The sequence below is a fragment of the Lepidochelys kempii genome, chromosome 6, assembly GCF_965140285.1.
Source record: "Lepidochelys kempii isolate rLepKem1 chromosome 6, rLepKem1.hap1, whole genome shotgun sequence".
Classification (NCBI taxonomy): Eukaryota; Metazoa; Chordata; order Testudines; family Cheloniidae; genus Lepidochelys; species Lepidochelys kempii.
In genome coordinates this window covers 104,377,362-104,401,717 of record NC_136385.1, presented here as the reverse complement: position 1 = coordinate 104,401,717, position 24,356 = coordinate 104,377,362, and the positions used below count along the sequence as shown (strand labels likewise).

General features: G+C 44.3%; 1 protein-coding gene across 5 annotated transcripts in view; it reads left to right on the top strand.

The window, feature by feature from the left end:
* Positions 1 to 24,356, top strand: part of ITPK1 (inositol-tetrakisphosphate 1-kinase) — a 256,116-nt gene that overhangs the window by 204,725 nt on the left and 27,035 nt on the right. For 4 of the 5 annotated variants that reach the window (XM_073349514.2, XM_073349511.2, XM_073349513.2 and 1 more), the window contains 5 exons: positions 2,788 to 2,886; positions 6,349 to 6,389; positions 9,776 to 9,941; positions 12,902 to 12,969; positions 14,511 to 14,673. In XM_073349514.2, the coding sequence (XP_073205615.1) occupies positions 2,788 to 2,886; positions 6,349 to 6,389; positions 9,776 to 9,941; positions 12,902 to 12,969; positions 14,511 to 14,673 (537 nt within the window). Of the gene's footprint in view, positions 1 to 2,787; positions 2,887 to 6,348; positions 6,390 to 9,775; positions 9,942 to 12,901; positions 12,970 to 14,510; positions 14,674 to 23,903; positions 23,999 to 24,356 lie in introns of those variants that run through there. The other variant, XM_073349512.2, reaches the window with a different exon arrangement.

Here is a 24,356-nt window from a genome sequence, read left to right as displayed (position 1 = left end):
GACTAGTAGCTGTTTATTTTTATTTTATTTTATTTTATTGAAAAAAAAAAACAACCACTTTTAAAATCTGCAATATGTGCAGTTAATTCTGAGAAGTAGCTTTCTATTCTTGAGGCCAGGCTGGGATCTTAAGCTTGGGTGGGGGGCAGTGCTTTCCCACTGAGTTATAGGTCTGCTCCAATGGATTCAGCAAGTAAGAATCCTGCCCTTGGTGGTGGTGTGGGAGGATTGGGGGCTTACTGTCATCCAAGTCAGCAATTCAGAAGCATCAGGACCACTCTGAAGTTCTAGCAGTTTTCATTTTCTCTTTCATTCTTTGTTGATCCAGCTGGTTCTTTTAAGCACTGAAGTTTAAGCACTCTCTTGCCCCCTCCCCATGTGTCATGTGACTGGCAAGAACATTGCAGCATACCAATATCAATTGCTAGTTAGCATGGGAAATAAATGGAAGGAAGTGAGATGGAATCTCACTTTTGAATATGAAATCACTGAAAGCAAGAGTTATTTGTGAGCTTCAAGCATATGGGTGAGAAAACAGCCAAAGCCAAAGTTGTTCCCACGTGTCCATAAGCTAAATCTGATTCCTCAAATTAATCCAAGTAAAGAAACTTTACTCTGGCAGAAGCTTGTAAATATTACAGTACCTGTCACTTTTGGATGCTGTTTTCTGTTTTCATAGCAATGAGCTGAAAGCTTTGAAGTATGGGAAGTTTTGTTTTGACTTTTAGAAATTGACCTCAAAGCATCAGTCTCTTTATACATCTGCTCCTTTCAGGCTACATGAAAATAGACCCTTAATTTTTTCAGGCGAAAACTTTTTATGATAACAGCATGGTTTAATGGTGAGAACTATAAACCAGGAACTCCTGAGGTATACTCCCAGCTCCAGTGCCCCCTCTCTCTGTAAGCTTTAATGCTTAATTTTTCCCATTTGTAAGCTGGTGGCAATGTTATACCTATCCTCAAAGGAGTAGGAGGATTAATTTAGTCAATCTTTGTAAAGAAATGTCCAGATGTAAAGCGCCATGTAAATACTAAGAATTACAATGCTCATCTTTTAGACACTACATTCTTGAGAACAGACAGTGTCCTTTTATTCTGTTTGTGCAGTGCCTATGACAGAGACCTCAACATGACCTAACATGATAGCTTCTGAGCTATCACAATAACAAAGATAAATAGTAATAATTACATGTTAGCTTCAGTTACTGCCAATCCAAATTTCTGGTTGATCCAAAAATGTAAATTATTTCTGACAGATGTACTGGTAACAATCTTTCTCCTCCTCTCCTATGTTGATCTCCAGCTTATATTCAGAGGTGAAGCCTTCATTATTGCCGTTGAACTCTACTCTTTATTGTCACTTTTTGTTTGGTTATCGTTGTTGTTTTTTTAAACCCTCCTAATCAGTAGTGCTTAACTTCGGGCTTGTCTTTACTGCAAAGTTAACAAGTTATAACTTGAGTGTTGCCCCTAAGTCAACTCCTATCCACACCCAAAACCTTTAACTTAAGGGTCGATCTTCACTGCAGACTTAAGTCAGGCTCTTACTTCCATATTGTCCCTAGCTCCTATCCACACACACACAACCCTTTCACCTGAGTGTGGTGGCCCTTTCTAGTAGGGTGATGTGAATTGGATAGGATAGCCCCGAAATGCAGAGTTCAAGTCCTGATCCTAGGCTGAATGATTCCGGGACATCTTTTATCCTGGATTCCCTGTGGCACTGCTCAGTGCTTGCCCAAGGCTCAGGGGCAGTGCCAGTCTCTTGCCAGTGGTGGGACGAGGGCTGAGGTGGACCTTAGCACCCCCAACCCCCGCCTCGAGGCCTCGCCCCCACTCCTCCTCCTCCCCTTCCCACTGAGGCCCTGCCGCCAGGCCAGAATCTGGAGCTGAGCAGTAGTAAGAGCCGCCCAGGCTCGGAGGGAAGAGGAGGAACAGGGGTAGGGCCTTGGAGGCAGCGGGGCTCCTGCAGGTGTCCCATTTTTGCCTTTTGAAAAGGTGGTCACTCTGCTTTCAACCCAGGCTACCTGTCTCATCGGGGCTATAGGCTAAAGCCTATATGCTTCTTACACTTGGGCTGGTAACCCCCCAACTTTGCAGTGTGGATGCAGGCTAATAAATTCTGCCACTACTAGTCCTTGCCTTCTCCCCCCATTACCCCAACTCCCACCCCCATGTGCCCAGAAGGACAGACAAGTTCTCACACAATTCACTAGGAAAGAATCCTAGAGAGGGTCAGCTTACTGCGATGCTAGTAACCGTGGGATATGACCACAGAAGTCCTACAGCAGCTGTGTGGCTACAATTAAGTTGACATACTAAAGTCTGGCTTTGTAGTGTGGCTGCTCATATGTGGGCTAGGCTAACCTGGGTTCTGATCACCAGGAGTGAAGATATGCAGTCACTTAGACTCTTGAGAATTTTACCTTAAAGCAATAGCTTGTGAGCCAAGATTTGGGCTCTGTTCTGTGCTGTGTCCTTGGGTGCGTAATATGCAGCTAAATTTTCAAAAGTGGGCAGTGATTCTGTGTGGCTACTTGTGAACATTTTGTCCTTTCATTTCTGTTTCCTTCAAAGAGAGTCTGTAAATTGGGGCCTTTATCCATTCTAAGGATCCCAGAGTCCCAAATCCATGTTTGATGAATGATCTTACAAGTGTTCTGCTTTAATCTCTTAGTGGAATAACTAGGAAGGAAAACAGCTACTGTGGAGAGAGCTGGTAATGACCTGAACTGGTAGGCAAAAGCTCCAGATTTCCATTTGACTCCTCTTTTTGTCTTGCAGATGAGAGGATCTGTTCACCACCCTTTATGGAGCTGACAAGCGCCTGTGGAGAAGACACCTTGCAGGTCATAGAGAAGAATGGACTAGCATTCCCATTCAGTATGTAAACAGGCTTTTTATCACTTCTCCTAGTATATTCTGAACATTCGTCCCTAAAGAACACTGTAACCAGTGTAGAACTGCATGATTCTTTGTCAGGGACACTAGAACCTTTCTATAATTAGCACTGTTAAACTGAACAGTTGGTGTCTAGAATAACGTCTCTCCCCACAAGCTTTTGAAGAGCTCCATACAGATGTTCTCTACCTCAAACACCTCACTGCGGTAAACAAAGCCATGTTCCTGGGAAATGCTCATAGTCCTATCCTGAAGGATGACCCAACACTCTCACAAATCTTGGGAGACAGGTCAGTCCTTGCCTACAGACAGCCTCCCAACCTGAAGCAAATACTCACCAACAACCACATACCACACAACAGAACCACTAACCCAGGAACCTATCCTTGCAACAAAGCCCGTTGCCAACTGTGCCCACATATCTATTCAGGCGACACCATCAAAGGGCCTAATAACATCAGCCACATTATCAGAGGCTCGTTCACCTGCACATCCACCAATGTGATATATGCCATCATGTGCCAGCAATGCCCCTCTGCCATGTACATTGGTCAAACTGGACAATCTCTAGGTAAAAGAATAAATGGACACAAATCAGATGTCAAGAATTATAACATTCATAAACCAGTCGGAGAACACTTCAATCTCTCTGGTCACGCAATCACAGACATGAAGGTCGCTATCTTACAACAAAAAAACTTCAAATCCAGACTCCAGCGAGAAACTGCTGAATTGGAATTCATTTGCAAATTGGATACTATTAATTTAGGCTTAAATAGAGACTGGGAGTGGCTAAGTCATTATGCAAGGTAGCCTATTTCCCCTTGTTTTTTTCTCTCCCCCCCCCCCCCCCCCGACATTCTGGTTAAACTTAGATTTATGCTGGAAATGGCCCGCCCTGATTATCATGTACATTGTAAGGAGAGTGGTCAGTTTGGATGAGCTATTGCCAGCAGGAGAGTGAGTTTGTGTGTGTGTGGGGGGGGGGGGGGTGAGAGAACCTGGATTTGTGCTGGAAATGGCCCACCCTGATTATCATGCACATTTTAAAGAGAGTGGTCACTTTGGATGGGCTGTTACCAGCAGGAGAGTGAGTTTGGGGGGGCGGGGGGGCACGGAGGGTGAGAAAACCTGGATTTGTGCTGGAAATGGCCCAACTTGATGATCACTTTAGATAAGCTATTACCAGCAGGAGAGTGGGGTGGGAGGAGGTATTGTTTCATGGTCTCTGTGTATATAATGTCTTCTGCAGTTTCCACAGTATGCATCCAATGAAGTGAGCTGTAGCTCACGAAAGCTCATGCTCAAATAAATTGGTTAGTCTCTAAGGTGCCACAAGTACTCCTTTTCTTTTTGTGAATACAGACTAACACGGCTGTTACTCTGAAATAGTTCTAACAGTTATACTGTTGTCTTGAACCTGCTCAGGAGCTTGCTCCCACCAGCCATGTTTGCTATTTTTCCTCAAGAGAATAATTTTTCCCCCTACCCCAAAATCCAGATGGAAAATATGCCCTTTAAATGCCAGGAAATTAAAAATAATAATAATAAAGTGTGTAAGGCAGGTTTGAGGGGCTGCAGCCTCAGGCAGCTGCAATAAGCTGATTGTCTCATTGTAACAGACATCCACACTGAGACTTTTTTTTATTCCTTTCCTCATTTGATACGGTCGGTGTAAAATGAACAGAAGTGGTGTCTGCTCTGTGTCTTCGCCTCCTGTACTAGGCTATGGCTACATAACGAGGCTTTTAGCGACATGACTGTACCACTACAGCTGTGCTGTTAAAAGGCGCGCAGGGTAGCTGCTGTGTCAGCCGGAGAGCGCTCACCTGCCAACAAAGAACTTCCACCCCCCATGAGCAGCAGAGGCTTTGTCAGCAGGAGAACGCTCCTGCCAACAAAGCGCTGTTCACACTGGCACTTTTCATTGGTAAAAATGTTATTGTTCAGGGGGGGGTGTTTTTTTTAACACCCCTGAAAGACAAAAGCTTTGCCGACAAAGTGCCAGGGTAGACAAACCGTTAAGGTGCAGTACTTTGTTTGTAAGGTACTAAGGTAAAACAATTGTCGTATTGCCTGGCTGCCCTCTTCTCAAAATGAGATGCAGATCTCATGAAGTTATATTGTGAAGCAACACCCTATAGCTAACTGAATGATTTTGACTCCCCACTTCATTCACATTCTAGACTGGCTAACAGCAGTCTGGTTCTGCAGCACTGAGGTGGTCAAACTGCAAAGCAGTGGTTCCCAGACACTCGTACTGCAATTTTGACAACCCCAAGGTTCAACAGCCAGAAGTCAGATCTTCCTTCCCCCCCTCCCCCCGCCAAAAAAAAAAAAATGCAATCTTTTTAGAGAGAGATTATATTGTGGGGGGTTTTGTCTGTTTTTTTATTATTATTTTTTAACTCCACCTGCCCATCCCCAGTGTGTATGTGGGATGATAATTAGTGTTGTCCACTCTCTCAATTGTACTGGGTAAAGAGAATCCTCTCTGTAGGAGCTCCCATCCCCTGCTCAGCAATTAATTCTGCCCCATCCCTCAAATCAATTCCCCCCCCCCCCGGCTCCCATATCAGTTCTGCCCTCGCATCTGCCTATCGCATCAATTCCACCCTTCTAGCCTAACCTCTGCTGCTCCTGCAGCTCCTGGGTTCTTCACCCCACTCTTCCAGGTCCAGGGGGTAACAGCAGCTGGTTCCTCCCTTTCCCCCTTGTCAAGCCTGGTGTTGTAGGGTTGGAGGGAGGGAGCAGGCTGACCCATTGTTCACAGCTGGACAGAGGGAAGAAGGGAGTGGAACTGCTCTGAATTGCTGAGAGCACTTTCTGCTCCCTCGTGTGAGAATGGAGTGGGCTGGTGAAGAGAGGGAGACAGCTCTTCCTGCTTTATGCAGCAGTCCTGGCTGGCTGCTCTTCCCCAGAAAGCAGCAGGCAAGTGGGGAAGGCAGCCATTCAGAGCAGGTTTGCACAAGAGGACTGGAGCTGTTCACATGATTGCCAGGCTGACTTGAGCCCCGGCTGAAATCAAGTGACTCTCAAAGAAGTCACGAGAGTTATGAACACTGGCACTGCTATCTCAGGCTTTCGTAATTGGTGCCTTGTGCTGCCTTCCCACCTAAATGATCAGCTTCTGTGCTGAGCCCTCGGTGCTACTGCTGCCTGCCTTCTCCTGAGTTCTGTGTGCTCTAACCCAGTGTGAATCAACTCCAGTTCCAGAATAGCAGTTAAGAGACACGGGTCTGGAGCAGTCCAAACTCCATGGCAATGGACAGCACATAGAGTTGAGACAGTGAGCCCTAGCGAGTCTAACTGGTACCGCTGAGGTCTTAGCCTGGTGAGCTGCTATATGGGTTGGGAACAGCTGGTACAAAGGGTTTTGTGTGTGGCCCATTTCGCTTATTCACACTCTCTCCTTTTTTTTTTTCTTTTTTTTCATTTACACAGTTTGTAAAACCAGAGTGGCCCATGGAACCAACTCTCATGAGGTGAGTAAAAGAACTCTGGGGCTTCAGTCAGCTTTATCCCCTCACTTGTAATCCCCTCCTGACTACTTATGGGTTGGTTGGGAGCTCTACTGTGCAATAATAGAATGATTGTTATCCCCCAAGCTACTCCCCCTCCCCCCTTACATGTCCTTACTTCAGATACCTTTTGTAAGGTTACTTGGGCTCAGTTTAAACAGGGCTTATCACCCTTTAGCAGAAATTCCATCTCTTGCAGCAGAGTGAAGCAAGAGCCGGGCTTGAGGCCTGCCTTCCTTCAGTCTGCCTTTTGGTGGGAGATCAGGCCAATTGGGTCTTCTTCCCCCTCACCCCCTATGTCTCTGCTCCATTGTGTGGGGCTGATGGTGAGAACTGGTTCTGAAATTTTGAGCTTTTGCTCCTCTGTTTCCGGGTAGAAGAGCTGCCCAGCTTCTTCTCTTCAGTGAGATGGTCATGGGGAGAAGATGGGTGAGGAGAAGCTGCCCTCTCACACTCCTCTTCATGGCAGGGGGAAGGAGAAGGGAGAAGCAAGCCGGGACAGAGCCACACATAGGCTCAGTTCTCTTCATGAGGTGGGAAGGGAGAGTGGAAAGGATTGGGCTGGGACAAGCACCTCCTTCCCCATCCTTTCTGGGAGGTGGCCATAAGTGAAATGACTGTATTCCTGCGGTAAGGTAGTCTCCTGTGCATTTAGCTGGCCATAAATACAGGGAACCTGAGGTGAAGCACCTCCACCTTTTCCGGAATCTTGGGAGTAGAGGTCGAGAAACCCTGTTTCAGCTCATTTACCCGTAGCTTTCCTGCCTCCCTCCTCCTCAAAGCCCAGTGTGAGAATCCAGGCCCTACTCCTTGTGAATAAATATTTTCTTCAGTTCGTTCTTTCGTTCACAACTTGTTTATGGCCACATCCAAGTTTCCCAGCTCCTTCTAAAATCTGCTGTGTTACTACAGCACCTTTGAGAACAAAGGGCCGTGGAGTGAAATGCAGCTTGAAAGGAACAGGATGCCTGTTGTTACAATGAGGAGTGACCCATAGTCACCGTTAAAGAAATCATTATTTTTCAGTTGGACCATGAACTCTCTTTTACAAAGACAAGGCACATAGGTCCCTTAATTAGTTTAATTAAGGGACTGACTGATAGCTGCTGGCCACTCAACTTTTCAGATACTGTTCTGGTGGAGATCACAATCCTGTGACCCTGCTGCTGGTTCTCCTGTAACTACCACCTGAAATGCACAAAGCTTTCCGTGCCTAATGAGTTAGCGTGGACATTCATTGCTGTGATGAGCCCCTCTTTGCAGTTCTCATGAAAAGTACTTATTTAAGTTTTCTGCTAGAACCCCAGCATCTGCAAGATGTGATGCTCAAATAGAGTTGTACTGCTGTGGCTTTTCATGGGAGCTGATTATTACTGCACAGGTTGGTGTCCTCAGCGATGCCTGGGGTCCTGCATGACACTTCAGTCCCTCTGGAGGAGAACCATTCGTGAAGTTGCCATGTTCCCAGGGGTAGTATTAGGGCTCATTTGGCTGATAGACGACAATCTATCCTGTAAGAGCCACATGTGAAGAATGACTGCTTGAGAAACATGGAATGTTGTGTTTGTTGAAAGCTCCTGGTGTGAAAGCAGCATGTCCAGTGCCTTGAGCACAGGACTGGAAGCAAGTAACTGTAGTTCAGTTGTCCTCTCTGTGGCCTTAGGCAAGATGCTTAACTTCTCTGTACAGTATTGGGATTGTGCCTAGAGACCCCATTGAACTTAGTTACAGGAGCCTACTTACACAGGTTATTAGCATGTGCATATTGGATATGTGCTGCCAAAAAGATAGCATCTCGTAGAATAATGGTAGAATAAAAAAAAATCAGTTTGAAATAGGCATTGGCTACATGCACTAACTTGCACTCAGAAAATGTTAGAGAATCTCCTGATTGTGTACGCATGCAGAAAATTATGAGATCTCATATGGTGTGCCCGATATAGAAGAGAACAGAATAATAAACAGCTAGATAGAGACAAACATGTTCTCAGCCCTTTAGTCATAAATGTATAGTCATCCCATTTCTTATTTGACTAAAAGTATGACTTTTTGTTGAAATATTTATCGTCTTATTATACAGGAACAAACTAGAAAGCGAACATGAATTTAGAAAAAGCCCCACAAACTAAGAGTACAACATAAATCAAATTGACAGGTACACATAGAGGAGATAGAAAGTGTTCCATGTTATGCAATTTGTAAAATCCCTCCAGTTATCCTGACTTCGCTGAGATCCAGCTAATTGTAGAAAGCAAGAAAAGAGGCAGAATTTATGGACAGAAATGGCTATCTTTGAGAGGGATTCAGAGTCAGAGCTCATAAGCTGTATTCTGAACTCTGCCATTGTGACCTAGGACAAATCACTTAAACTCTCTGGGCATTATCCTGGACCAATTTGAACTCAATAGGAAACCTAGTAGTCCTCTTCAAAGTGACAAGATCATGGATCACTGCACCTGGGTCTTTGCCCACAAAGAGAGGGCATAGCCTTCAAGCTAATTAAAGGATTGAATAAGCATTTCTGGTCAGTGACTTAATCAGGGTGCCCAAGCATGGAACTGTGTATTATGTGATGTGGATTCTGCTGCCTCTTCAGAGTGTTTCTTTTTACCCATCAGCATCACTTCCATCTTACATGGGCTAGGTTTGAGCCAGCCACTGTTCATCGTTGAGCCCCTAAATTACTTTCTCTATGGCATATTTCTTCCAGTCCCTGTGTCATTTATTTAAGGGGGCTCTACGCTTGGGGTGATGGGATGAAACTGAGCCAAGGCAAATATTGGCTGAGCATTTTCCAATAGTGAGGTTGGTTAGACTCTGAAAGAATCTCTCACTGAAGGGGCAGAAACCCCAGTTGCTTGGGAGATTTAAACCTGAACCGAACCAACCCATTAAAAAACAACTGTAGGGAACAACTTTCATTGGCAAAGAGGGTCAGGATGACCTAATACATCTATTTCTTCATATCTCGGACTTCCTGCATAATCTGATGGGTATTTTCCAGGTTCTGTCACTCAGATATTTTATTGATTTTAAATTAAAAATCAAATTGGGATTGTTGCATAACTAACAAAGATAAAATGCCGTTGTACGTGTTAAAAAGAATCTTAATTTAAAATGATGATATGTGCAACTGAAAGCCACGCTGATAACACCCTCAGGGATTTAGGCTTATTGTAGCAGTAAAGTAATAAAAGAGAAGCTAGCTGCTGAAAAGGGATTTGCACTTGGTTATTATCCCTGGATAGATTTTCCCCCACATTACATGTTTCAGCCAGACAACAGAAAAAAGTGAAATAAATGAAAGCCCAAATCCTTATGGAGAACTGTGTTTGCATTTTGTGTTTCAGATGGCAATCATATTCAACCAGGAAGGCCTGAAGGCCATCCAGCCCCCCTGCGTGATTCAGAGCTTCATCAATCACAACGCTGTGCTGTATAAAGTGTTTGTGGTCGGGGAGTCCTACACTGTGGTAAAAAGACCATCTTTAAAGAACTTCTCAGCAGGCATTTCAGGTAAAGTACCTGTGGCCAGCTTAAATGCTAGCATGAGCTCAGAGGCCCTTGGCAGCAGAGATCCTGAATGAAAAATGTTTTTGAATAGGCTGCTAAAATTAAAGCATCTGCTTTTTACATGCTGTATTTCCTCCTCTGTGTTATTTCGACAGGAAGGGAGATAACTCATCTGCTCTGGAATACATCTGAACAGAGTTCTTATAGTAAATGTTTATGTGAAATTAACCTGAATCTTACCTATTGAAAGCTGGGTTTTATGTCATTGTGGAAGTGGAGAAAGCTCCTTTACTGGAAACTCTCTAAACACTCATTAGGTCCATTTGTCATTTGCTCTTGAGTTATAATTGCAAGATAAAGGGGAAATTCCTGGATTCCATCATTTTGGAACTTCCTGTCCCTGTCTTTATCTTGTTCATTTTTTGTTTGTGTTTAACGTAAGAGCAGTTGAGTTCTCCCATGCCAGAGCCTCTTGGTTTGTTCATGTAAGGGCCAGTTCTTGAAATTCTCAGGAGAAATACACTTGATCATTTTCACTTGGTTCTAGTTGGCAACTATTTTTGAGATAAGCGGAGTGGAGCTGCTGAGCTAAGGTCCTCCTGTAGTTATCAACAGGTACGATTCTAAATCAACAGAGATCATTTGAAGGGTGTTAATTGAGTCTGCTGCAATTTCCTTTTTGGAAGAAGAACAGCTTTCTGTTGTGAAGCCTGAGGAATTGAGAACTACATTCAATGGTATAGGAAGCCGAAAATGTTTAGTGGGACTAGTATGAGTGAAATAGTGATATGTTTATCAGCTAGTATGAGAAATTAGCATTAGGGAAATGTACTGAAGTATCAACTAATTTTAAGGCGTCTTTATGAAAGCCAGTGCCTTAGATGCAGCCATTAGCTTGTTAGTCTAAAGTTTTAATGTTAATTTTGAATCCCATGTTAAAATGAAATGTGCAGACTGGTTTCAATGAATCCCAGGATTCCAAGTCTGGATTTCTTGGCCTAAAATCTGCTGCTGGCAAGGGACATGTTATGAACAAGGGATCAAGCAGGTCTGACTGTTTCAAGGGTCTACACTAGCTGATTGCAGAAATGTGAAATCTTACGAAGTAGGAGCAGAGACAGGGTATTCGAATTTCTGCCCCTTGGCCGCACCTCCTGAGCTCCTTCAGTGATTAGCACTGGAACAGGAAGAATAAAGCTGGCCTGGCAGCATCCTCACTAGAGATCTTGTGGGACGTTTGTCATTTTGTGTCATGAGGATTTTTAACAAATAGACGTCTTTTCCTTCTGGGGCTGCTTCTTTGCTCCTGCCCTTCTTCATGCTCCCTGGCATTCCTTCCTCTGGCTAGGAGGGTTGCATTGGTTAGATTGGTCGGCATGGAACGCTAGAAGGGGATCAATCACCTTTGAAACAATATCTCAGGACTTATCTTGACATTCCCTTTATTTAAAAAGCCTACATTTTAAAGGGCAGCTCACTTCGTCTTTTCCTGAGGCTACGGGTCTCAGCTCTGCAGTTCAACTCCAGGTCTTGGCGGTAGGATATTCAGCCTCCGCTAAGTCAGGTTTGTTTTTATGTCCCACCAGCTTTGCCCAAGTCCAACTCTAACCTGTCCATGCTTCTCAGGAACATGCATAGTTATGGACAACTAAGCACACGCTGGCTGGTTTTCAAAGCTGCTGAGCACCTCTGAAAAATCAGGCCACAGATCACTTAAATGTCTTGGGCTAGCCACCTGCCTCAAATCTTGGCTACTGCTCTCTAATATGTTACCAAAAGTCACAGATTGTTTTGGGTTTGCCTCCCATGATTCCTGCATCTTTCCCACAATAAAGCGCACTAAGCTTGTGGCTGTGATTAGCTGCTGTGATCCAGTCTGCAGAGGGAACAGCCTAGTAGAAGCATATGCTACATCATGCAGCAAGTGCGTGATAACTCTGCACATTCAACATTATGTTTGCTTTGATGCTGTCCCAGATTTACTTCTGGGTTTATGTATACCATGGCGGTGGCTTCTGGCAAGCCCAAGAGGACAGGTTGTCATAATGGAAAGCTGCCACAACATTCCTCCCCCCCTCTCCCCCCGCCACCCCTCTCCCGCCGTTGGAGGGGTTTTGTAGGAGGATAAATTGGCCTGGGAGGGTGCATGGCTGGAGGATGTGCTAATACAATTCCTTGAGCAGCCTCCACTGCAGGGCTGCTGTGGTGTCTTCAAATTAAAGATCCTTCCTGCCTACCCTCCGCTGGGGTGAATTTTACTCTGTGGATCATGGGAGTCCACCTTGGGTACAGGGAGGTATAATTTATACCTCCCCTGCACTTGCTTGGGTGGATCTAGTGCCGACCGTGAAATCATCTGTTATGTAATGAAATCTTGTACGTTTCCAGTTGAATGGTCCCTTTAATTCCTAACCATTTCGTAGGACTGATTTCATAACTTACAGAAAACATTCTTTAATGAGTGGGATTTATTTGAGTGCAGAAATGAAACCAGTTCTATCTCTCTCTCTCACTCACTCACTCACACACACACACACACACACACACACACACACACACACATTTATTTACCTTATCTGTAGCCTGAGATCTTGAAGCTGTGTGAGTCTTAGGCTAGGTTTTCTGCCATGGGCAGGTGCCTGTGTGCAAAAGGAAGCTTTGCGTGACAGAGTCGTCTTGGTACATGCACAATGTGCCTCAGATGGAATGTGACCAGGATTCATCATCAAATTTGGTCCAGTAGTTGGATCATTAGCTTCCCAGCCTGGGCTGGGTACTGACAGGGAGTGCGACATGAACGCTGATCCATGCCCCCTGTGACAGAGTGGAGAACTTTATCAGCTATTGAGCTGGATTAGATTCCTGGGGTTGCACTGCCACCTAGTGTTGCATACAGCATAAACCAATCCTTTTAAAATTCAAATCCAAGTATCAGTTCATTTATAACTTTCTTTTAATTTCAGATAGAGAATCAATATTTTTCAACAGCCACAATGTGTCGAAGCCAGAATCCTCCTCTGTCTTAACAGCAGTAAGTACTCCTGGTCTTTTTTTTTTTACCATTGATAGAAAACAAATCTCTTTTTCTTATAAAGGTATTCATGAATAGTGACTCTTGTACATGAATTGTGTCCTGTCAGCTCCCAGATAGCAAATTGAGATCTGTTTGCTACTTAGAACCAGCATAATTTAAAGCTGTGTTTCCCTGTTCATTTGATATCCCTTACAAGGTTTTCCTCCTTTCTGTTGTGGAAGCAGAGATGCTGCTGCATGTCTGTGTGCTGCTTTGCTGTGCTTTGTCTTAACTGAAAGCCAGTCCAGATGGGGAAAGGAAAGGTCCTGAGTAATAATGTCTGGTACTTTTCCTCTCCAGAGAATTTTGTAAGCCTTAATGAATCCTTATGGCACTCCTGTGAGGTAAGGGAGTGGTATCCGCATTTGACAAACAGGGAAAACCCAAAGCAGAGAAGTTAAGTGAATTGCCCCAGACCACGAAGATATGCACCTAGAATGTAAGCATTCCTGAGGTCTGACCAGTAGGCTACACCTCTATATATCCTCAGAGTACATTAACCCCAAGCACACCTTAATTGTGTTTATGACTAGCCCTGTTAATAGCCAAAGTAAAGTTGGATTCTACAAGATGCTGAGCACTCTAAACTCCCACTGAAGTAATTTTGCAGAACTGGGCCCTAGTTTGTCTCCAGATTCTTCTCTGATTCATGTGATCTCGTTAGTTTGTAGTCAAAAGTTTAATACAGTGACCAGATGTGGAATTGAAGTGTCCTAACTGACATGCTAAATATTATTCATGTCACTGAACTAATCATAAATCCCTTCCAGTGGCTAAATTTTGTGATGTATATGTTTATGTATATGTTTTGGATATATACACAGCTGTTCTGTACACAAAACAGTACTTGTATTGCTCAACCTCTTGACTAAGAAATGTGTGATTAAATTTCACATTCACAAGTGACCCAAGTCACTCTTAATAATAAACTGTTCTAAAACAACTTGGACTTCAAACCCATACAAGAGACCTCCCTTATTAGACAACTGCCCTGAGCAGTGCCCCAAAACACTGAGCACAGTAGTGATGCACCTTAACACCTTCTGTGAAGTAACTCATTCTTGTCAGCGCCTTAATCAGTCCCTTAAGGCAGGTTTAATTTTAGATCAGCTTATTAAACGCACATGATGAAAGGCAGAATATCTGCAGTGCAGGAGCAGAGGCTGCAGTTTTCTTTTGATTTTAAAATGGATGTCTAATATTTAAGATACTGGGTCTAATTCTCCATTCAGTTCGGTGCTGGTGTGTATATCCATTGATTTCCATGGAGTTACACCAGTGTAACAAATAGAGAATCAGGCCCACTGAGTACAGTAGAAGAGCCTAACATTTAATGTATGTAGGATGCAAAATCAAGAAAAGCTCTTGTGGCTTCTTCCCTGCAGTTGGATCCTACCGGATATAGAATGGGGAAGCTCTGTAAATCAACACGTACACTAAAGAGAGAGCCCGGTTCAGAACCCCTCAGTTGTTTCTCTTTTTGTCTTTTTTCACGGTAGCTTGATAAAATCGAAGGTGTGTTTGAACGGCCAAATGATGACGTCATCCGGGAGATCTCCAAGGCACTGAGACAGGCTCTGGGGGTTTCCCTCTTTGGGATTGATATTATCATTAACAATCAGACCGGCCAGCATGCAGTCATTGATATCAATGCATTCCCAGGTAAGAGAGACCTTTCAGCTTTCACCAGACTGTGTGGATACCATACCATGTGTGTTTAGTGAGAATTAGTATTGCTGTTCATAGAATATCAGGGTTTGAAGAGACCTCAGGAGGTCATCTAATCTAACCCCCTGCTCAAAGCAGGACCAACCCCAACTAACTCATCCCAGCCAGGGCTTTGTCAAGCCAAACCTTAAAGACCTCTAAGGATGGAGATTCCACCACGTCAGCTCCCAGACTGCTGTACTAAGTAACCCATTCCAGTGCTTCACCACCCTCCTAGTGAAATAGTTTTTCCTACTATCCAACCTAGACCTCCCTCACTGCAACTTGAGACCATTGCTCCTTGTTCTGTCATCTGCCACCACTGAGAACAGCCTATATCCATCCTCTTTAGAACCCCTCTTCAGGTAGTTGAAGGCTGCTATCAAATCCCCCCTCAGTCTTCTCTTCTGCAGACTAAATAAGGCCAGTTCCCTCAGCTTCTCCTCATAAGTCAGGTGCCCCAGCCTCTAATCATTTTTGTTGCCCTCTGCTGGGCTCTTTCCAATTTGTCCACATCCTTTCTGTAGTGGGGGACCCAAAACTGGACGCAGCACTCCAGGTATGGCCTCACCAGTGCTGAATAGAGAGGAATAGTCACTTCCCTTAATCTGCTGGCTATGCTCCTACTAATGCAGCCCGATATAATCTTAGCCTTCTTGGCAAAAAGGGCACACAGTTGACTCATATCCAGCTTCTTGTCCACTGTAATCCCTAGGTTCTTTTCTGTAGAACTGCCGCTTAGCCAGTCGGTCCCCAGCCTGTAGCAGTGCATGGCATTCTTCTGTCCTAAGTGCAAGACTCTGCACTTGTCCTTGTTGAACCTCATCAGATTTATTTTGGCCCAATCCTCCAATTTGTCTAGGTCTCTCTGTATCCTATCCCTACCCTCCAGCATATCTACCTCTCCCCCCATCTTAGTGTCATCCTCATCCATCCTGAGAGTGCAATCCATCCCATCATCCAGATCATTAATGAAGATGTTGAACAAAACCGGCCCCAGGACCAACCCCTGAGGCACTCCGCTTGATAACCGGCTGCCAACTAGACATCGAGCCATTGATTACTGCCCATTGAGCCCAACGATCTAGCCAGCTTTCTATCCACCTAAAAGTCCATTCATCCAATCCTTACTTTTTTAACTTGCTGGCAAGAATACTGTGGGAGACCGTATCAAAAGCTTTGCTAAAGTCAAGATATATCACGTCCACCGCTTTCCCCATATCCACAGAGCCAGTTATCTTATCATAGAAGGCAATCAGGTTGGTCAGGCATGACTTGCCCTTGGTGAATCCATGTTGACTGTTCCTGATCACCTTCCTCTCCTCCAGATGCTTAAAATGGATTCCTTGAGGACCTGCTCCATAATTTTTCCAGGGACTGAGGTGAGGCTGACCGGTCTTTAGTTCCCTGGATTGTCCTTCCCTTTTTTAAAGATGGGCACTATATTTGCCTTTTTCCAATCATCCAGGACCTCCCCCGATCGCCACGAGTTTTCAAAAATAATGGCCAATGGTTCTGCGATCACATTAGCCAACTCCCTCATTACCCTCAGATGCATTAGATCTGGGCCCATGGACTTGTGAATGTCCAGCTTTTCTAAATAGTCCTTACCCTGTTCTTTGACCACTGAGGGCTACTCACTTCCTCCCCATACTGTGCTGCCCAGTACAGCAGCCTGGGAGCTGACCTTGTTTGTGAAGACCAAGGCAAAAAAAGCATTGAGTACTTCAGCTTTTTCCACATCATCTGTCACTAGGTTACCTCCCCCATTCAGTAAGGGTCCCACACTTTGCCTGACCACCACCTTGTTGCTAACATACCTGTAGAAACCCTTCTTGTTACCCTTCACATTCCTTGCTAGCTGCAACTTCAGTTGTGCTCTGTCTCATTACACCTCTGCATACTCGAGCAATATTTTTATACTCTTCCCTAGTCATCTGTCTAAGTTTCCATTTCTTGTAAGCTTCCTTTTTGTGTTTAAGCTCACTGAAGATTTCTCTGTTAAGCCAAGCTGGTCGCCTGCCATATTTGCTGTTCTTTCTGCACATTGGGATGGTTTGTTCCTGCGCACTCAATAAGGCTTCTTTAAAATACAGCCAGCTCTCCTGGATTCCTTTCCCACACATATTAGCCTCCCAAGGGAAACTTCCCGTCAGTTCCCTGAGGGAGTCAGAGTCTGCTTTTCTGAAGTCCAGGGTCCGTATTCTGCTGCTCTCCTTTCTTCCTTTTGTCAGATCCTGAACTCAACCATCTCATGGTCACTGCTGCCCAGGTTGCCACCCACTTCTACTTCCCCTACCAATTCTTCCCTGTTTGTGAGCAGCAGGTCAAGAGGAGCAGGGCCCCGAGTTGGTTCCTCCAGCACTTGCACCAGGAAGTTGTCCCCAACACTCTCCAAACACTTTCTGGATTGTCTGTGAACTGTTGTATTGCTCTCCCAGCAGAGGTCAGGGTGATTGAAGTCCCCCATGAGAACCAGGGCCTGTGATCTGGAAATTTCTGTTAGTTGTCCGAAGAAAGCCTCGTCTACCTCATCCTCCTGATCTGGTAGTCTGTAGCAGATGCCCAACACGACATCACCCTTGTTACTCTCGCCTCTAAACTTAACCCAAAGACTCTCAACAGACTTTTCTCCAGTTTCATACTGGAGTTCTGAGCAGCCATACTGCTCTCTTACATACAGTGCAACTCCTCCACCTTTTCTCCACTCGCCTGTCCTTCCTGAACAGTTTACACCCATCCATGACAGTGCTCCAGTCATGTGAGTTACCCCACCAAGTCTCTGTTATTCCAGTCACCTCGTAGTTCCTTGACTGTGCCAGGACTTCCCATTCTTCCTGCTTGTTTCCCAGGCTTCTTGCGTTCATGTACTGGCACCTAAGATAACTAGCCAATTGCCCTACTTTCTCACTATGAATCAGGAGGCCTCTTTTGGGCTCCCTGATCCTAAGGCATTGCTTGTTAGGAAACTTCCAACCCTCAATCAGCTATGTTTTCTCATGAAATACATGCAATACGTTTAAAAGATACCTTTTTTGTGGGGAACTAGGCACCACAACTGAGAGTAATTTGATGCAGAAAAGATGCTGGAATCCTAGGAGCACAGAAATTGCCATAGTGGATCGACCAGGATTCCATTTACTTCAGTATCCTGGCAAGTTGCTATAGTTGAACCCTGAAATATAACAATATTAGTAACCAGGTTTACTTTGATATTTTCCCCCCTTGTCCTGTTAGTGCAGGATATAGCCCAGAAACAACAAAAAAAGCGTTTCAATCTTTGGAACGTCTGAATCAGCATTACGTTTCCTGGATCAGGCGAATGAATGTATCGTCCAAGGTTCAGGAGCTATTTCCTTGTGTTTTACTTTTCATTTGACGTATTTATCTCATTAGGGAATAGTTGTGCTGGCTTCAAGTGACACATGCAAGACTGTTACCATGATGTAGCTCCACTACAGAGGTGTCTCACATTTTTTGTATTGTAGAGCACTTTTTAAGATAGAGATCCTATCACAGACCATCTCCTTCCTAATCTTTCAGTCCTGTTTCCTCACCTCCCTGAGAAGTAGGTAGAACGAAGGAGTCTAGATGAAAATAAACTCACTTTACTGTGATGAATGTCACTATCGGATTTGATCCCCTCCCACTGGATCTGTGTTGTCTTTCCTCTCCATAGATACAAGACTTCCTTTAAAAACACCTACTTTCCCCCTGTTACCTGCAATTCCCTAGCTGCTCTTCAGGATGTTTTACAACTTGGTTTTGCCCTTCTCTGTGTTTGCAACGCCTCCCAGTGTTCGTGTGATCCATAAACAAATGACAAAAGATTTGCAAAAAGCAGAGTGCAAAGAATCACTTAGGATTTTCAGGAGTGCTTTTAACTAACTAAACTTCAATCTCTCTCCCCTCCCAAAATGCTGAGAGTGCTGGTGAGGATGACAACTGCCAGCAAGCTTAACTGTTTAAAGGGGGGAGTGCTTCTTCACTGGGGCAGAAACATCCATGGAGCACGTGGAATCACTCTGCACCCCACCATTTCTCCTTTGTTGTGCTTCCAACATGAGGTTGCATCTTGAGGTCTGCATTAGAAATTCACTTTGTGTCATGCATTTTGAGCTGCGTGATAGCTTGTGCTTTGAAGGGGGTTTGGATCAATAGTCTATTCTCTATAAATAGTGTTTTGGACAAAGATGCAAGTAAATTTCTTGCCCTTTTGAAAGAGCAGAGAAGCTCTGTCACTTTTTATGTAGTTTTTTTGTTTCGTATTCTTAAATTTGTTATCAAGCATTACAGACAATATGGAGGTGCAGCTGACCATTGGTATTAGAACATGTATTATTTTAGATTTGTAAGAAATTATACACCTGTCCTGATCTCTAGGGGCCTTTATCCAAAATGTGGTCAATTCAAAAATAATCCACTTCCCTTAGCTAAAGAAAATGACCAAACACGATAAAAACAAATTCAAACAATACTCTTTCCCCACAGACATCAGCCGTTAGCATGCTGCTTCCTCCCCAAATGCTTGGGGAGAGAGATGGGCCTTGCAGCGTGCCCTGAAGGTATTACTTCAAGCCAAGAAGGCCCAAGTTTAAGACCACATAGAGAAGACATCTTTCCAGCAGTCCTTTCTGTTGAATCCCTTTCAATACAGATCTCAAGCAGCTCTGCTGACTGCACTAGAGTAGTGGCAGTCAGCAGAGGAGAGAGAGACAGTCTTGTAGGTGGGCAGGATCCAACCCATTTAGGGCCTTATGTTTTAAGAAAGAAAGAATACTCCAGCCTTAAACCTACAGCCAGTGTAGATCCTGGAGCACTGGTGTAGTGTGCTCATCTCTCTTTAAAACAATTGGGCTGCCACATTCAGCAGCAGCTTTAGTTTCCAGGTGGATTTAAGATGCAGTCCTATATAGAATGCACTGCAGTCATCCAAACCTGGGAATGCCAAAGGCATAGAAAATGGTAACACTGACCGCATCCAAAACAAACTGGCACAGTCTCCTGGTCAGATGTAGATGGGGGGAGGTGGAAGCCTCCTGAGCACTGCTGCACTAGGATCATTTAACCAAACTGGGGATCCAACAGTACCCCCAGATTGTGAGCCCAAGTCACAAATGGCAGACACACGTGGTCAGGCAGATATAATCCTCACCTGCCGTTTGCTTTCTCCAGTCTACCAATGTCACTCCAGTCTTATTCTGATCCATGCCCCACTCTCACCTAACCACTGAAACAGGCGTTTGACTGCACTGGCTGTCCAGGTGAGCTGGAGTCTTGTAGCATGGTGTCTTCAGAATACAGAGAGCCCCACAGCCCAGCCATTGGCCTTGTATACACGTTGAGCAATTGTGGAGATAAGAAGGAGCTCTGTGAAACTTCCACTGGACAATGTCCCTGGGGATGAAGAGCAACTGCCCAGCTCTACCTTCTGGGAGTGCTCATTGAGGAAGGAATTGAGCCATTGAGAACTGTCTTACTCCTCCACACTACAGTCTGCAAGTGAGTCAGCAAGACCCCATGATCAATAGTATTGAAGGAAGCTGATGGATCTCACAATATCAAGCTGGACACCAATCTTCAGCTGTTGCATGGAGAAAATCAACCCCTCATGCCATCAGTGGTTAAGCACTGGAATAAATTGCCTAGCGAGGTTGTAGAATCTTCATTATTGGAAATTTTTAAGGACAGGTTAGACAAACACCTGTCAGGGATGGTCTAGATAATGCTTAGTCCTGTCATGAGTGCAGGGGACTGGACTAGATGGCCTCTCGAGGTCCCTTCCAGTCCTATGATTCTGTGATTCAGTTTCTCTCCCATATACATGACTTGCTGGTGGGGGATGAAAGTTTGGCTAGGCAAGATCCATGCAGATTTACTGGCTTCCAAACCTGGCCATCTGTTTGTTATACTCAATGGAGATGAGTGGGGTTCCTTTAAGAACGGCTCATACCCTCCTCAGTATAGTCACAGATGGCAGGATGTGATAGGCCAGGCCAAAGCCTGGGTCATTCCGTCCCCAGATCTGGTTCCTGCTGCTGCTGCAACCAGATTCAAAGTTCATTTAAATCTGTCGCTTCCCCAAGCCATTGCTGTGATCTTGGACTGATTTAACATAACCAATTTGGAGCAGATGTATCTGTAGGGGGACCTCATCTGTCACCTGCTCTAGTTAGTCCCTCTCTCAACAAATTTAAAAGAGGAGTGTTGCCTACTGTCTGTCCTGTGCTGCAGAAAACTGGTTGGATTGGACTTGGCTGCGGTTACATAGTGAGATCTTTAATACTAGCCAATAGTCAGGTAGCATGTGGTTTTTATGGTCTCCTGATCTGGGGCAGCTGATAAAGTGCAAAAGGTTTCATAAGGCTTGATTTTCCATGTTGCCTTAACCTGGCTTATGCTTGCCTCTGTGGAATTTTGTGTATACTCTTCTTGTGCGTTATCACCTGCACATGCAAGGTATAGACTCCATGTGCATTAGGCAGGGGTTGAGTGTGTCAGTTCTATCTGGATACGTATGTTTTGTGTGTGTGAACAAGGCAGTGACTATCCTCTCCTGTGTGCTTAGGTGACTCAGCTGAATTTGCATGAGTGAAGGTGCCCTTTTAAAAAGCAGGCCTGTGGCATTTGCAGTAATAGCTTGGGAATATTAATCATTTCCCAGAGCTGTGCAGAGACAAGCCTCAGTCTCCAAATCTAGATCCGAATCTGAACGCCCCGCAAAGTTCAGGACCGGGAACTTGGATTCCTACTTCAGCCCCATCTCTAGTTCTGTGTGGACTTCCTTCTTATATTCAATGAGGTGACACTGATATTATCCCCGTACACCCAGTATTTTCATTCCATTCCCACACAGGGCCAAATTCAGACCTCATGTAAGCAGATGCAACTACATTGTTTGGAATGGATTTCAAGGGAGTGGCACCCACTTAGAGGCTTATGACAAGTACGTCCTGCCACTATTCCTTGATGCAACATAATCCCCATCCCAGCAGTTTAAAATTTCTTTAAACTTAATTAAATCATCCTTCCACTTGATCTCCTGCATATAAATGTGCAGTCCTTTCCTCCCGGTTGTCTTGTCAAAATAGCTGCAGCAGCAGTGTCAGTGAAGAGCAACCTGTGACTGTGTGCAGGGTTCTCTCGTGCTGGTACCGGGAGTTAATCACTGTCTCTGTCCCATGGCCATAAAGCATTAAGAGCAACTTCATTGTGAGTTTCCCTTGTGCAGTCTTAATAGTCTGATTTTGTTCTAACTGAGCATGTCCAAACACCCCAAGGAATTATGGATCTGTTCTCTGCACATTAAAGCTGTTACTATGGAGATGACTTATTCCCAGGGTGTTTGAAGCACAGAGTAGATTTAAAGGCTAATCCTGGAGGAAGGGTTTACATAAGCAAGAAATTTTAGAAGACCAACTCTTTGTGAGAGAGACTGGGATTCCATGACTCCTGTGATTCTAATGGTCTTAGCTAGACCCTGGCTGATGAATAGATAGTGATGGTTAGTGTTGGTGGCCTGGCACTTTGTCATTAAGTGGGTTAAATTTTTTTAATGGTCTCCAAGTTGCTAAGAAAACTGAATTATAAATGCTACTATCTTAGACCATGCACAGCACACTAGTTGCATTATCAAAGGAGCATATGAAAATTTGTAGCTGCTGTTGTCACTAAAACAAACAAAGACACTATATCGGTAACAGTTAATTGATTCACACATTGTTTATAAATGCACCTTAAAATCACCAAAGTACCCCTGTTTAGATTCTGATTTTAGCATACATTTTTCAGTCTGTAGTATTATTTTCATTCTGATGGGGTGTTTTTTTAAAGGGGAAGGAGATTAAAAATATAAATATTTGAGTTTTCCCTCCTTGTCCTATTCTACCTTGTACCCACACACAGATGTTTTAAAATATATATTTACTTCGTTCATGCTCTCTTTGCTCTGATTTCACAGTGGCCTGGGAATAGGTTTCAAATGAAATTTTAAAAATATTAGTTATTTACACAGTAGTCAGCAATAGCTCCTAGTGATCATTAAAATATGTATATAGCCTTTTTAAAACTTGTCATGTATTTGATAGCTATACTTCTTGCATAATTCTGCACCTCTACATGTAAAAAACATTAGTCCAACTCCTTAATCTTTTAATTACAATAATGTTACAGTACTACCTATTGACTCCTTGCTAGGCATTGTACAAATATATATAGACCCGGCTTCCAAGAGCCTACAATTGAAATAAAGGTTCTGACCACCTGCAGCTGACATTCAAGATACTAAGTGTTCAATGCTATTTCTTTCTTTTTCTTTCTTTTATATAATATAAAGAAACAGTCCTGAACCAGGACCTGTTTGTGCTAGGCGCTGTACAAACACAGAACAAAAAAGAACAGCCCCTTTCCCAAAGAGTTTACAATCTAAGTAATCTCCCAGGATTGGCCAATTTTATTTACCCAGAAGACCATAATGGTTTTCTGTTAAACTGTGTAGTGTAAATCTTTTGGAATCTTTCAGATGGGGTGCTTTTCTTGACCTGCTGCTCACAAACCGGGTAGAATTAGTGGGGGAAGCAAAAGTGGATGGGAATCTGGGAGGCAGTGACCATGAGTTGGTTGAGTTCAGGATCCTGACGCAGGGAACAAAGGTAAGCAGCAGGATACGGACCCTGGACTTCAGGAAAGCAGACTTCGACTCCCTCAGGGAACGGATGGCCAGGATCCCCTGGGGGACTAACTTGAAGGGGAAAGGAGTCCAGGAGAGCTGGCTGTATTTCAAGGAATCCCTGTTGAGGTTACAGGGACAAACCATCCCGATGAGTCGAAAAAATAGTAAATATGGCAGGCGACCAGCTTGGCTTAATGGTGAAATCCTAGCGGATCTTAAACATAAAAAAGAAGCTTACAAGAAGTGGAAGGTTGGACATATGACCAGGGAAGAGTATAAAAATATTGCTCGGGCATGTAGGAATGTTATCAGGAGGGCCAAATCGCACCTGGAGCTGCAGCTAGCCAGAGATGTCAAGAGTAACAAGAAGGGTTTCTTCAGGTATGTTGGCAACAAGAAGAAAGCCAAGGAATGTGTGGGCCCCTTACTGAATGAGGTAGGCAACCTAGTGACAGAGGATGTGGAAAAAGCTAATGTACTCAATGCTTTTTTTGCCTCTGTTTTCACTAACAAGGTCAGCTCCCAGACTGCTGCGCTGGGCATCACAAAATGCGGAAGAGATGGCCAGCCCTCTGTGGAGATAGAGGCGGTTAGGGACTATTTAGAAAAGCTGGACGTGCACAAGTCCATGGGGCCGGACGAGTTGCATCCAAGAGTGCTGAAGGAATTGGCGGCTGTGATTGCAGAGCCACTGGCCATTATCTTTGAAAACTCGTGGCGAACCGGGGAAGTCCCGGATGACTGGAAAAAGGCTAATGTAGTGCCAATCTTTAAAAAAGGGAAGAAGGAAGATCCTGGGAACTACAGGCCAGTCAGCCTCACCTCAGTCCCTGGAAAAATCATGGAGCAGGTCCTCAAAGAATCAATCCTGAAGCACTTGCATGAGAGGAAAGTGATCAGGAACAGCCAGCATGGATTCACCAAGGGAAGGTCATGCCTGACTAATCTAATCGCCTTTTATGATGAG